Here is a 13,216-nt window from a genome sequence, read left to right on the forward strand (position 1 = left end):
ATTAGTGTCGGTTTACAAGGGCGGAAATCAGGAGTTGACATAAGGGAACTGAGATGAAATTGCAGATGGCAACGAAGCTGGGTTGAATGCTGTAGGAACAGTCAGTTGGGCTCCTACACGTAGGTGTGGTTTTCCATTTTCCCCGTCGTTCTGATCTGACGGGAATGGCAACGCTTGCTAGCTGACAAGGATTGGACAATGCAAAGCCTCTTGCCAAACTACATCTCCTTTTATTTGATATTTTGAGAGCTGACTGTTTGATCCCAGATTTGGCTACTACAGTACTCTTGTGGTTGTCCTTGTCTGTGGAAACCAGCCGTAGACAGCATGCCAACACTGCTTCAAAATGGTATCCGTGGGTTGTTAGGTTGTTAGGTAGAGGTCAACTGAATGAAATGACACAACCTCGGATCATGCCTGTGAGGCCCAAACTGGACTAAGAGAGGCTGCAATTTTCCAAGCAGCACAGCCTCTGTGGTAGGAACCGCACTCTGCTGGCTCACAAACGACTATGACATACACGCGTTACGCGTGACCAACGTTAGCTCTTTTCAACCACTGAGGGGGTGCATCTGGTCGAGGCAGATAGCGTTGTAAGAAACTGCCACAAGTTGTTATTTAAACGTGATTTTGTCATGTATTTTGACCACAAGAAGACAGCATGGCTTTATAGAAATAGGATACTTTCGCGATGGTACTGCCAGAGTACAAAAAGTGTGCACTTCTTGTTTCTTCTGTGTCAGTCAGTAGGTATATGGCATGTACATTTATACAGTTTTGGCTTGATTCCAGGATCTCATGTTACCATGTGCACTATATGTTGGATGATGAACCTTCATGTAAAAGGGTTCGAAGTTTCTGGATTCGGACTGATGAGTTGGTACTACCTACATGTACATGCATAGCGACCACTTGCATCAAAGCTAATTTAATCAGGATTTCACACTTTTGAACTGGGGTATTGTGTGAAAGAATATTGAACTTTGAGAAAAAAATCACCCGTTGGCTCCCCCCCCCAAATCAGCTCTGCCATCTTAACAGCTTAAACGACCCCCTTTTTAATGCCCACAAGCATTCCGGTTGTAGGAGTCGCGCCAGTCTGCAATTAACTCTGTTGACCCCATTTTGTCGCTTCAATTTGGCTTCGTTAAGTCACAGGTGCCAAATGTTAAGGGCCTTAATTGTTTTAGAACATTGGGCTAGGACTGATGTGTGTGTTTATTGCCTTTCTGGCTACGTTCTGTGCTGCTTTATTTTCAGGTATAGAGGAATTAGTTCTTAATTGGGCTTTTAAGTTGAAGAAAATAAACCAAGAGATGCACATGGGGCTTTTATGGTTTTGGGGCTTATGATAAATGCATTGCTCACAGGGCCTGTCTACCTTTGATGGAAATTGCATTTAACGCTTACACACAGAAGTTGTCAGGCAGTCGGCTGAGTCACTATCCTATAGTTTGTCATAGTCAGCTGTTCCACTACCACAAGGTGTTCAACTCAGAAGTGAATATCAAATTTTGTAATTCAGACAAGCGGAGTGGTACTATTCATACTTATTGTAAATGTCTGGTTAATGTCTTTGCATTGTGGTTTTGTTACAAAGTGGGGGAACCAAACAGGTTTGCCATTTCAAACACTTGCATCAATACCAGACAAACTTGGAGGTGTAATGGGAGGGCGTTCCATCAAAGCCTGTGCTCCCTGTGCCCCCTTTCTCCCTCATTCTCTCCCCCTCCCAATCAAAAAATAGAGAAGGAAAAGATCTGGTGATAGTCTGCCTTGTCCAGTGTTCATTGACTGCCCCCTTCAGAACGTGAGGTCCCCCAAAGTGCCCACCCCCACAAAAGGTACCCCAGTTATGCCGCTGGACATATGCAGTATAATTGGCTGTTCTTCATTTTAGGATATTTTGGCGAATGTGTTAATTATGCGTTGGACATACATGTACATGTAAGTTCTACCTTATGTCACAGAAGATCATTCACCTGGGCATCATGGAGCTGTTTTATTAGGTCCAGGAGCTTGCCCAGGGCAGAGCTGTGTATAGAGAGTGTACATGTAGTACCAACTTCAGACTTTGGACCCAAAATGACTGTTCATTAGGTGTGCAGTATAGCATCCAGTTGTTATGTACTAATTGTCTGTGTGCACTGATGCATAATCCACCATTTTGATTCCAAAAATTGAGACACTCATGTCGCATCTCTCTCTATAAACAGCTCTGGCCCAGAGCTTACTCCAGGAAAGGCACTGATTTTGTGGAAAGGCAGGGTTTACAAAACAAGGGGATCACTTCACCAAGTTCTGCTTCACACAGGATGGTTCAGCATGCCACACCTTGGAGGACTTTAGCATGGATGGTAACATGTACATGTACATGTAGCTTCCTGTTTATACAGCCTTCAATGCTCTGCTTTTCATGGGACACCCAATCAAATTTAGGAAACTAGTAATAAATAGCACTGCTGACATGCAAGATCGTTTGTGCTTTGTTTTTGGCCTAGGGTAGACAAGAAGCGAGACAAGATGGAGCGGAAAGTGTTGGACAGTCAAGAGAGGGCATTCTGGGATGTGCATCGGCCAGTACCAGGCTGTGTTAACACCACAGAGATGGATATCAAAAAGCTCAGCCGCATCAACCGCACCTGCAAGAAGAAGAAGGTAGGTTTTGGCTTGGCTGTCACTCATGATGACAGGGACATGGTGTTAAGCCATAGACCCAATCTTACAAAGCTACTTAGCGGGAAGAAAGTCACTCAGGAAATTTGTATTTCATGCAATACCGCTAACCCATATCTTTCAACTGCCTGGCAGAAAGCCAAGCTGTTACATTTAGAGTTGACGTTTTAATAAATGTCTGAGCATCCGTCTGCAGTCACATGACAAATACTTAACCATAGTATTCATTATTCATTATTGGAAAAGGGCACAGGAGTGCATGAGAACTGCTGAGGTGCATATGTCTGTGCGCTTGCCTCTGGGCTGGATACCAAGCACCCCCTCCTTTCAAAGTTGTAGGGTTTCCAGTCCTCACCAATGTGTCTGATGTCAGTTTCAGTTTTATCCATGAGATCCTCAGAGTTGCAGACCCTCTGACCTGTCTCAGCTCAGCACCAACACCGTAAAATTTTTCGAGTGAATCTTGCTCATTTTTGTGAAACCACAAATGAAAACAGCCAAGAGTTTGGTTGTGAATACAGTACGTGCTGGTAACCAGTGCCTTTCACTTTACTGCCGGTGCTGGCCTCAACCTTGGTGTCCCAGGTATGTTTTGATTTCCAATTTGAAGTAAATGAACAGCACAGGGGCATCATTACAATCCAGTCATCATTCCCATTCACATACACACAGCAGACTCTTCAAGTTTATGCATCAAATCCAAAGAGTGAGCTAAACGTACATGTACGTGAATATGGATTGTCTACGAAGTTTACAGTAAAACCAAGAGGTGGAGGATGAAAAGAGATTATGAAAATCCACCCCACTCGTTCTTCCCTCAATTGCACACTTGTATAATCTGTCGTGAGGGGATGACATCACCCCCACTTGGAAGCCAGTGGTTACAAGATTAGCGAGGCAGCCCCTCAGAGGTTTCCCCTAATGCAGCCTAAATTAGCTTAACCACGGCGTGATGTGTGGACTCCTCTGTTTGCATTTCATTTTCTGCCTGGATGGTTTTCGACTTTCCCCCTAAAGTTCGTTGCACTTTGCCGCCACCTCAGTGTACACTTTTAGAAGACTTTTGTTGCTGGTAATTGCGATGGCTGATTATTTGGGCGAGTGATTATTGTTGTATGAGAAAATCAAAAAATAAAGCCGAAATTGGTGGGGCTGATTGCTTTCCATAATTATCAAGTTCAGTCACTATACAAGTAATTGCACACAAGTATTAAAAACCCATTCTCATTTGCCTGAATGAGCCAAAACAATTCAAGCAATTTGACAGGGAGATAGCTTTCTTAAATAGGGGGATAGCAGGTTTGTTGAAAAGTGGTCATGTTTTCATATTGCCTTGAAATCAGTTGGTAGTATGGAATATCATTTTGATGACATTTACATGCACTGTACCAGGTTGACATTAGATACTTCTGTTTTCCAATATCTCATAGCCCAGGTTTGAATATGTGTGGATTAGGTTGTCAGCTTGCACTGGGTACATTGGGCTTGACTATATGGGTTTTCCTGGGAAGTGATAGAGCGTTTGCATGGCCGCCATCTTGCAAGTCAGTGCTTTTGTTCCATAGGGTATGTACAAGGGAAGCTTTCCTTCGGAACAAAAGAACTGCCTTGCAAGATGGCTACCACACAATGCCTCAATTCTCTGCGGTGTCCTTCACTCAAACTTAATTGTTCCTTACTGTCTTCTTAAATGCTTTGTCCAAAGTGTCACTAAACTTACGTACAGTCCGACCATGGTTAATGCTATAACAGAAATCGCGCACCTCCCACAACACCATCCAGCCCCCCTCCCATCACGTCCAAGGACAGAACCCTGACTAGGCTGCTGGAGCTGCCATAAAAAAGCTGTGACAATTGAAGTAATTACTGGTAGGTTATGAAAAAATAACAAAATTACGTGTAATCTCCCATTGAATGATCCGGCGGAGGTTCTAACAAACCCCGTTCCCTTCTTAATCACCCCTGGTGTACTCTCAGAATCTTCAGTAGGTAGCCTCTCCCATTGTGAACTTTTTTTTTACAGAGGCGTAAGCTCTGGATGCTGTCACAACATCATCTGTCATTAATCATCGTCCACGGTCAAGTTTGTTTGCATTCTTGCCATCTGCCATTAGCTACCAATGGCCTTCAGCTGATAAATGATTCTCTCATAACTGTCCCCCCTCTTGTTTAGCTTTGGCTTGCCTGTAAATCCTCGCAAGCTGCCAGTTGAAAGTGGTCTGTGGTCTACGGCTGACTGGTAGGGGGTCTCTACCAGCGGCATTTAAGCGGCTGTCATTTTCCAGGGTATTGTTTTTTTTTTTTCCACCATTCCGGGAAGTTTGATGTGGAAGGTGTGGGATTACTTGGGGGACACTTCATTGTGAGGTTACAGTTTAATGCCACTTCTTGAGTGGGATGATTTTTTGTATAATTCATTGACTGATTTTCTCCACAAAACTTTTTTTTGTTTTTCATTTTTGGCTTCTGCCTGTCCATTGTTATGCAGCCCTTACAGTCATTGGTTAAAATGAACAGAACAACCAAATACATTGCACGTACGTATTTGATAAAAACCTGGATGAGAGATGGGAAAGAGGACGATGAGAGAAGTTTTCATTTGGAAATGGCTTTATCCTTTCAATTATTTCACTATTATGTGCTCTCCAAATGCAGAGGTGCTGTTTTTGTTTACACGGATTTATATGTCACTGATGCGAGTCCTTAATTGCAAGATTTACCCTATCCCATTGGCCCAAAATCCGTTATCCCCCCACAGCCCTGATCGACTTGAGATCAGTTGATTGTGCGAGCCTTGAAATTAACAGCAGAACAAGTAAATGTACATGTACAAGTACCTACCGGTACATGCCGTTGAAAGGATGCTGTTGGTTTGTGTTGCTTGTGCAGGAACTGCATCCTTGACCCGTTGAATGGGTATGTTTGTGCAGGCGTGTAGTGTGGACCTCTGCACAAAAGAAGTCCACATAATGCAGGGTGCGATGGCATTCTGTGGACTCGCACACGTCCACACAATGTTTCCCCCTCTCTGAAAAATAGTTTCAGAGGCATTTTGGGGTCAAGGTTAGCCATGGCAAAATGAAGAGGAACAGTCCAGGGAATCACCAACAAAAGTCCAGCTCGAAGGAGTTATCCTAGTTGGAGAAAAAGGAGCATTTTCCTCAAGTTTCCTTAACCACAGGAGAACAAAGGAAAGTCCACACTTTGTATGTAAAACAGGTATGTGTGTGTGTGGGTGCGCGCAGGCACATTCCTCTTGCTTATCCATGGTTTGTCAGGAGATGATGCTGATTGGCTGGTGCATCAACCTCTATGCTTCCAATCATGGTCACACATCGGTTTTTTTGGGGGGGCCGGCACCGATGGGATGTACGCCATGTCTTGTGTTACGTTTGTATGATTTGTTTGCTTGTGGCATTGTTTGCATGAAAAGACCAGTGAGGAAAAAAAAAACTCATTGCCTGAAGTCGGCCTGTTGGGCGGATTACACAAACCGTGGGATGGAGATCATACATGTACATGATTTGATGGGCTGTCAAAAACTTACATGATAAGTGTGCAGTTTGTATATTTGCTTTTCTACTGAAGCGGGGTAGTATACCAGTTGAAGATAACTTCCATTTTAGTTTCCAGCCTTAATGATTCAGTGTCTCTAGATGCATGATACAACTTTCTGCCATTTGTCTATTTTGGTTAGAACCAGGTGGACAGTAATGCGAGCAAATCTGCCTCCTTATGACAGAATGAATGGGCCACATTCCTGAGAAGGCCCTAAGCAGATACATGTACATGCCATCAGAATATCAGCATGTTATCAGCTTGAGTTAGAGGGATGAAGCGTGCAGGTTGGCACTGTTGAGGCTGATTCATATACACAGTGCGAAATTGTACACAAACAGGGCTTTGGACATGACATCAAATATATGCGCCGCAAATTCGAAAAAGTTGAGCACATTTCAACCCAGGTAAATTCCAATGCAAATGTTTAGTGACGTCAAAGTTGCTTGGCTTTGCATTTGCCTGAAGTATGGACCAGCCTTTAGTCGGGGCAGTTCATGAAGATTGGCAGAAGGAGCAGTGATGATTGATGGGGGATTGGATTTTGGGTTTAGTTGGTCAGGTTTGCTGTGTAGTTGAGAGTTTTCCTCCTCCCCTGCCTCCTGTTGGAACCGAAACAGGGATTACAGAGACTGGGAGACAGACTCTCCTCAGATGCACAAGCGTAGTCACCTTAATCAAGCAAATGATGGTGCACTTGATGTATAAGGTTCACCCCAACCTGATTCGGCTACACTTCAGTGCTTAGGAGCCTCATTAAGATTCTCAACTTCACATGGTGTCCAAGCCCTCCCCCACCTCCACTGACATTCAAAACACATCTGGTTAAAGGTCGAGTATGATGTCAGAAAGGCCAGGTCCACAATTTATGTCTCATCCATACATAAAAAATGCCATCATCCTTTGAAATTTGACTCTGCTGAGATCACTGTGTCAGGCAGCTCAGACGTGGTCGATTTACGCATGAATTGTTGGACATGTCATTTGGGAGGAACTCTGTAGGATACAATGATGCACAGGTCAACTAGTTTAGTTCAAACAGGTATTCAGTAATGTGAGCTGTGTTGGATCGTAACATTCCTAAATGTTGGATGAATAACCAAAAGGTAAAGGACTGAAAAGTTGGCGCACACTTCTGTCAACCTGTAACCATGTCACTGCTTACATTCTGAAGACCCGTATGGTTAATGTCATCTGTAAAGAAAATACATTCAACAGAAATTATATTTACCCTGACCGTTCTGAATTCCTCCAGCAGTTGGAAGAACCTGGACTGTTGCAGCTGCATTGTACATGTAAATACGATGCTTTCATCTGGATGTGTCTCTAGTTTTTATCAGTTTCCTTTAGTCACGGCCAAAGCATGAACTCATATGACGACCCCAGTAGTGGCGGTTCAGATGCAGAACGTGGCGCGCACACTTCACCGCCGCCTTGCCATGATATGCACCCACACTCAGATGTATTCCAGGTGTTTGGGGCATATTAAATTGTGCACATTCAGTGGAAAATCAGTTGTGCAGGAATTCTTGTAATCACATTTAAATAGAATTTGGTTGCGAGCACTCGGTGCCGTTCCCACAATTCCACGCCAGTACACACACGCATGATATTTTCTGTATTTACAAGCTTTAAAGATGGGCCATAAATCCATTTAGTCTTACACAGGATTCCATATTTATGCTTTTGATGAAGTAGCAATTCAGCCGAAACTTGTCATTGTAAATCAATCCATTTAATTGAAAGGTTTGTGTTAAAGCACGATGACTCTGTTTATCAATAATATTTTCCATAATACAAAAAAACCTACTGCAATGATTTTTTCACCAAGTTGATATTGTTGAATTTTTCCTCTGGAAATATTAAAACTGGATGGAGAAATGAGGCAATTGAAAAACAATAGAACCTAAAACTGTCATCATTGTTGATGTTTCAAGGACCGATCTCAGCCCCCTCTGTCTGTCTCTCTATTTTTAAACAAATATTGATTAACATGAAAGGTAAGCATGATGATTGCCTATGGGCAGCATGATCATGTAAACATCCGATAAATTAATGAAAACCAGAAGTAGGTCACTGTATTGACATCTCCTCCTTTTTAAAATGTTTTTTTGTCCCTAATTTCATTTAGTGTATTCATAGTCATAAATGTAGCACTACTTGTTAAACCTGATTGATTGCTTTGAATTATTATCCATTTCATGACAATTTCCAGGTCTTGTTTGTTTACGGACGGAGCTGGAAGGAGTAAGGAGGGGTAGGGGAGTGAGAAACCTGGACTAGGCTTATTTACAAGCTTGTGTGTTGGCCTCAGACCAAATGAAGTGCAAGAATTCATTGCAATGACGTCAAACACAACTTATTATGGCACTGAATCCTCCCGCATGGACACGTGTGTGTCTGTGTGCGTGGAGACGGGCAAACAAAGCCGTGCCTATTTATAGCTTTCCTGCACTGAGTTTGGCTGCTTCATGAAGAAGGATGGGAAAGAGAGGTGGAGGGACCGATGGAGAGGGTACCGGGGAGAGAAAAAAAACCACGTCCCTGGTGTTTTTCTAGAAGAGCTGGGAGGTTAAGACTCCTCTTAGCAACCAGCTTAAAATAGGGTCCACTTTGGGGGCGAAACATATATTGGGGTACAGGCTCCGTTTATGCTGTGCCTCTGCATTGTGGTGGCAACAATTACATACTAGTTACATGTTTCTCAGAGCAGAAGGGATTGAAGTGAACTGGAGGAAGTCTCCAAATATAACGAGACAATACCGGCAGAAAAAAATACCCAGCTTGTATTTTTCTATTATTAGATCCAATTGAAAATGAACATGCAACTTGAGTAGTGTGTAACTTTTAGCCAACAGAACCCCACCAAAAGGAAGAAAGACACTTTGGTCATACTCCAGGGATGGGTATAACTTCTGAGTATGGAGTGCATTGCCTTCTGTGCCAGTGACATTTCAACTTTTTTAGTTCTGCCATTATCCAGCATTTCTCAGTCACAAGCTTCACGTCCCTCTCCTCTGATTTTGGGTTGAGATGAGGTTGGATTTTTTTGTCTTGGTTTTGGTTGTGTGATTAAAATTGATGCTTCTATTTTGGGTCGAAAGGGTGGCTCATTGCTGATTTTGTGCCCCGCAAATCAAAAGAGCTTGGCCTCTTCTGTATCAAATCTGTTACAATTGTATCTTTGATCCTTGCTTGACTTAAGGAAAAAAATTTGTTTCTTGTTCTATGTTGTTTTGTTAGTTTAGTCTTACCGTCACACCGTCATGTATCTTCATAAACAACAGCAACTGTACAGAACCTGATTGGTGATAATGTATGATGTGTCACAGTTGCTTCAGCTTGTGACACGATAATCGATGGAATATAATAGAATTCACATCACTGTGATGCAAAAACTCACCCAAATCTCTAATTAGAGCTCAAGCAACTTGACTGTCATGTTTGGACTCCCTAACACTCACATTGCCACTAGCGAAAACTAAACACAAACTGTACTTTGCTTGTCTTTTTGTGTAATTTCCAGATGAACTTTGGTGCGGGTGGTGAGAGAATAAGTCCATGTGCATCAGATTCGGATCTGCGGTCCCATTCAGAAGAACTCATGAGAACGGTAAGACTTGTCGACCATTTTGTAGTTAGTTCTGAGTCACTTCTGCTTGCTTTAACTGCCTCCAAAACAGTCCAAAATCCTCCTTAATCAAACATTTTGTACATACCCCAGGGGCTCTGGTTAATCCTTTGTACCTGTTTTCAAGTCGAGCAAAAAGTCCACTACTTACCAGTTCAATCATTGATGATTCTATGTACCAGTATATAAAAAAGAATCAAATATCTGGGAAACAATTTTCAATGTTCCTTTTTAATATAAACGATTGAAATATCACCAGACACAAACTTCCAAAAAACCACCCTTATGTGTACATTCTGGACACCAAAATTTAGTGTACTTACATGAAGATTTGTTTCATCATCTTGTTCTGTTCACTCACATTAGAGCCTTCATCACAAGAGTAAAGTTGTGACCAGGAAAAATAATTGTGAATCTCTGTGGAAAGTGAAAACTTGCCTATCATGCCATGTACAAGTTGATAAGCCCACTTACTTTAGTTGCAAAACGGATTGTTTGAATAATTGGGTTGAAGCTGTAAGAGTTTCAACTATGTGATTCTGAAAATGAAATATGCATCATTGAAACAGTGAATCCTTGTTCAGTGATAAAATCATGGACTGATCTCTGATGACAAACAAAATGGTACAAAATCTCAGCGTTTCTTGTTCAGATTTCCAAAGTCCAATCACATGGCCTTTAACAAATTCTTTATTACTCATTCGTAACACTTGATTATACTCTTGCGAATGCATTGGTGTACATAAATGTACATTCTTGATAGTTTGCACTAGTAGCATGATGCCTGTCTTTCCGTATTCAGTCACATATAGTACAAAATAGTCAGCATGTAAAGTTTAAACTCCATATTAGACACTTCTTGGATTTCTAACTTCTCACAAAAATGATCAGACACTGATTTTTTTAAATTGAACTGCGGCTGTCCACACTTAAACTCATTTCCTACTCATCGATGTACAAGCCAGGGACTTTAAAAAAAAGGTCAATTGGAATATATGGCATAATAATTTGTACTAGCCAGCTAAATTGTCCCGGAAAAAATTTAAAAGGAAAAAAAGGAAAAGTTATCTGCTTTCTTTGAAAAATGATTACTGCTTTCGTTTGAATAGATGTATTGTTTGTTGACCCCCCCCGTTAACCTGTGCAGTAGCATGAATGCAAGAACTTGCCTGAACTTTCTATGCATGCGTTGTTCAGATTTGACAGGTGGCTCTTTTTCAACCAAAGCACTGATTTGCCACAGCTGTTCGATGAATGCTTGTCACTTTACCCCCTTTTCTAAAAAGCAAACACAAATATTGCTTTTTGTGTGGCTCGATCCACTCTGTTAAAAAAAAAAATGAGTGACAATTTTTCCATTAGTACTATTCAACTAAGTGTATATATCAGGAACCTACACAAGCACATATTTTCACGCAAGCCCATACTGTAGGGACCTGTTTTCTTCTTGGGTCCACACAAAGACAGTGAGTTTGGCTCACAGCAGCCAGTGTCCCTCAAGCATTGATGAAATCGCCCCGGCCGATGGAAATAAATGCGAAAGAATTTGAATTGTCTCAAAATTGTTGTCACGCAACAGCCCGCAATTTCGAAGCATTGCGCATAAGAAAAACATCCTGCCTGACAAGTTCAAGGCCTTGCGGTATTATGCACGCCCCGAACCTGTGATTGCTAGACCCCTGCAGTCTGACCGAGTGCAGAAGCAGGGAGGACAAAAGAACCCCTCCCCCCGTGCTCATCCAGCCAACGTTTGGCAAATTCTTCTTTCTAATTATTGAATTATTCTCGGCAATATTTCCACCCTTCTCCTCAGATACATAATACAGATTTTCCTTTTTGCTTTTTTTATTTTTACCATTCTTCAAGGAGAATGTCATTGCATTGAAACCTTAGCTGACGTGATGGTGTCTGTTAATCTTCTTTCAGTTGGCTTGGGGAGAAATATCCTGTCCTCTTTGTGTATCATTCCCAGTTTACAGCTGTGATTGCAAAAGGTTTCATATTTTACCGATTACCTTTCATAATGCTTTCCTGAAGTTTTTGTTTAACATTACTTCATAGGCTGAATAAAAATGCCACTGTCATTGTTTGAATTCAGTCATCTTTGGTGTGCTTTTTTTGGGGGGGGAGCTGGTGGGTGGATGACCCTCTTTCCTTTTTCAACAAGTCTCTTTTTTTCACAAAGTACCAGAGTTGCCCTGTCTTTCATGTTCAACCAACATTTCTTAAAGAAGAAAGGAGAGGTATCCCAATTAATTTGAGATTTTTGTGTTTTTAGATGAGATTGCATTGTGGAAGCTGAAATTGTGACTGAGGTGTGGAATTATTAAATTGGGTTGGTTGGGTCTACAAATGTAGGAAAAAACGTTCTTGTAACTTTCTGAAGAGTGTGCAAAAACTCTCAAATCCAACTTGACCCTTTCAAAGAGTTGAATGGAAAATATATTTGAAACCCCAAAATTTGTAGTAGGATAGTCCTTCCTAGACATGTTTTTGAAAATTGCTTCAATTTTTTATTATTTCTTTTGCTTTGTTTATGGTTATTTTTCAGTGGACAAAGCCATTATAACATTTTTCCTATCTCCTGGGGCCGTGTTTTGTTTTGTTAAATACATCTAGTGTTCCCTTCTTAGACACAGTGGTTGTTTCCCTTTTGAAAAGTCTGGATGAATGTGTTGATGCAGCATGTTTTCTACCCTGCAGGAAATGTGGTTGCCATGGCAATGGGCCGTGACGACACGCGCGTTCCTGGCAGCATTCCAGCTGGCAGGTCGTCGTTTGGTGCGCACGGTTCCTCCCCTGTCCACCACTGCCATGTAACCGTAGTGGCGTGGGCCCCAGTGTTAGGGCATGCCTGCATGGCATGCGTGCATGATGCAGAAGGCTTGGAAACACACACACTCAGTGTGACATAAACCGTACATGTCCCAGTACAACCCCTTTGCTTTTATTCTGTTCAGATACCAGAAAACCCTGGCATCGTTAATTGTCAGAGCCTTCATGGCTGTAAAAAGGGAGTGGTACACATCACTCAGTTAACATGAGAAAATGCACCTGTTTATTAAATACCAACCTTTTGAAATTCACTTGGGGAGGGGGTTGTTGGTATGTATTATTGTTGGTAGTTTACCCGCTCTTTATGTTGTTTAATATTTTGCTTTTTGTACAATTCCTGTCAAGTGGACAGCTGCAAACATGTTTGAAAAGGAATTCTAGTTTGTAATCATAAAATTACATTTTCACAATATTGAGGCAAATGTAAATGTGAAGCACTTTTCTTGTCGTACCATTCATGAATATTTATAGATTTCATACAGTTTATATTCTCAGTCAAACTGCAATTAACCACAC

At 41.7% G+C, this 13,216-nt stretch overlaps 1 protein-coding gene across 8 annotated transcripts in view; it reads left to right on the plus strand.

Moving 5' to 3' along the window:
- LOC110979604 (regulator of G protein signaling 7-like) overlaps positions 1-13,216 on the plus strand; it is a 119,312-nt gene that overhangs the window by 66,454 nt on the left and 39,642 nt on the right. For all 8 annotated transcript variants that reach the window (XM_087145084.1, XM_087145080.1, XM_022235570.2 and 5 more), the window contains exons 8-9: positions 2,502-2,658; positions 9,761-9,847. In XM_087145084.1, coding sequence (XP_087001210.1) covers positions 2,502-2,658; positions 9,761-9,847 — 244 coding nt within the window. The remainder of the gene's footprint in view (positions 1-2,501; positions 2,659-9,760; positions 9,848-13,216) is intronic.

Source organism: Acanthaster planci, linkage group LG01, assembly GCF_054643075.1.
Source record: "Acanthaster planci isolate LZ-2023a linkage group LG01, COTS_SCS, whole genome shotgun sequence".
In the NCBI taxonomy this organism is placed as follows: domain Eukaryota; kingdom Metazoa; phylum Echinodermata; class Asteroidea; order Valvatida; family Acanthasteridae; genus Acanthaster; species Acanthaster planci.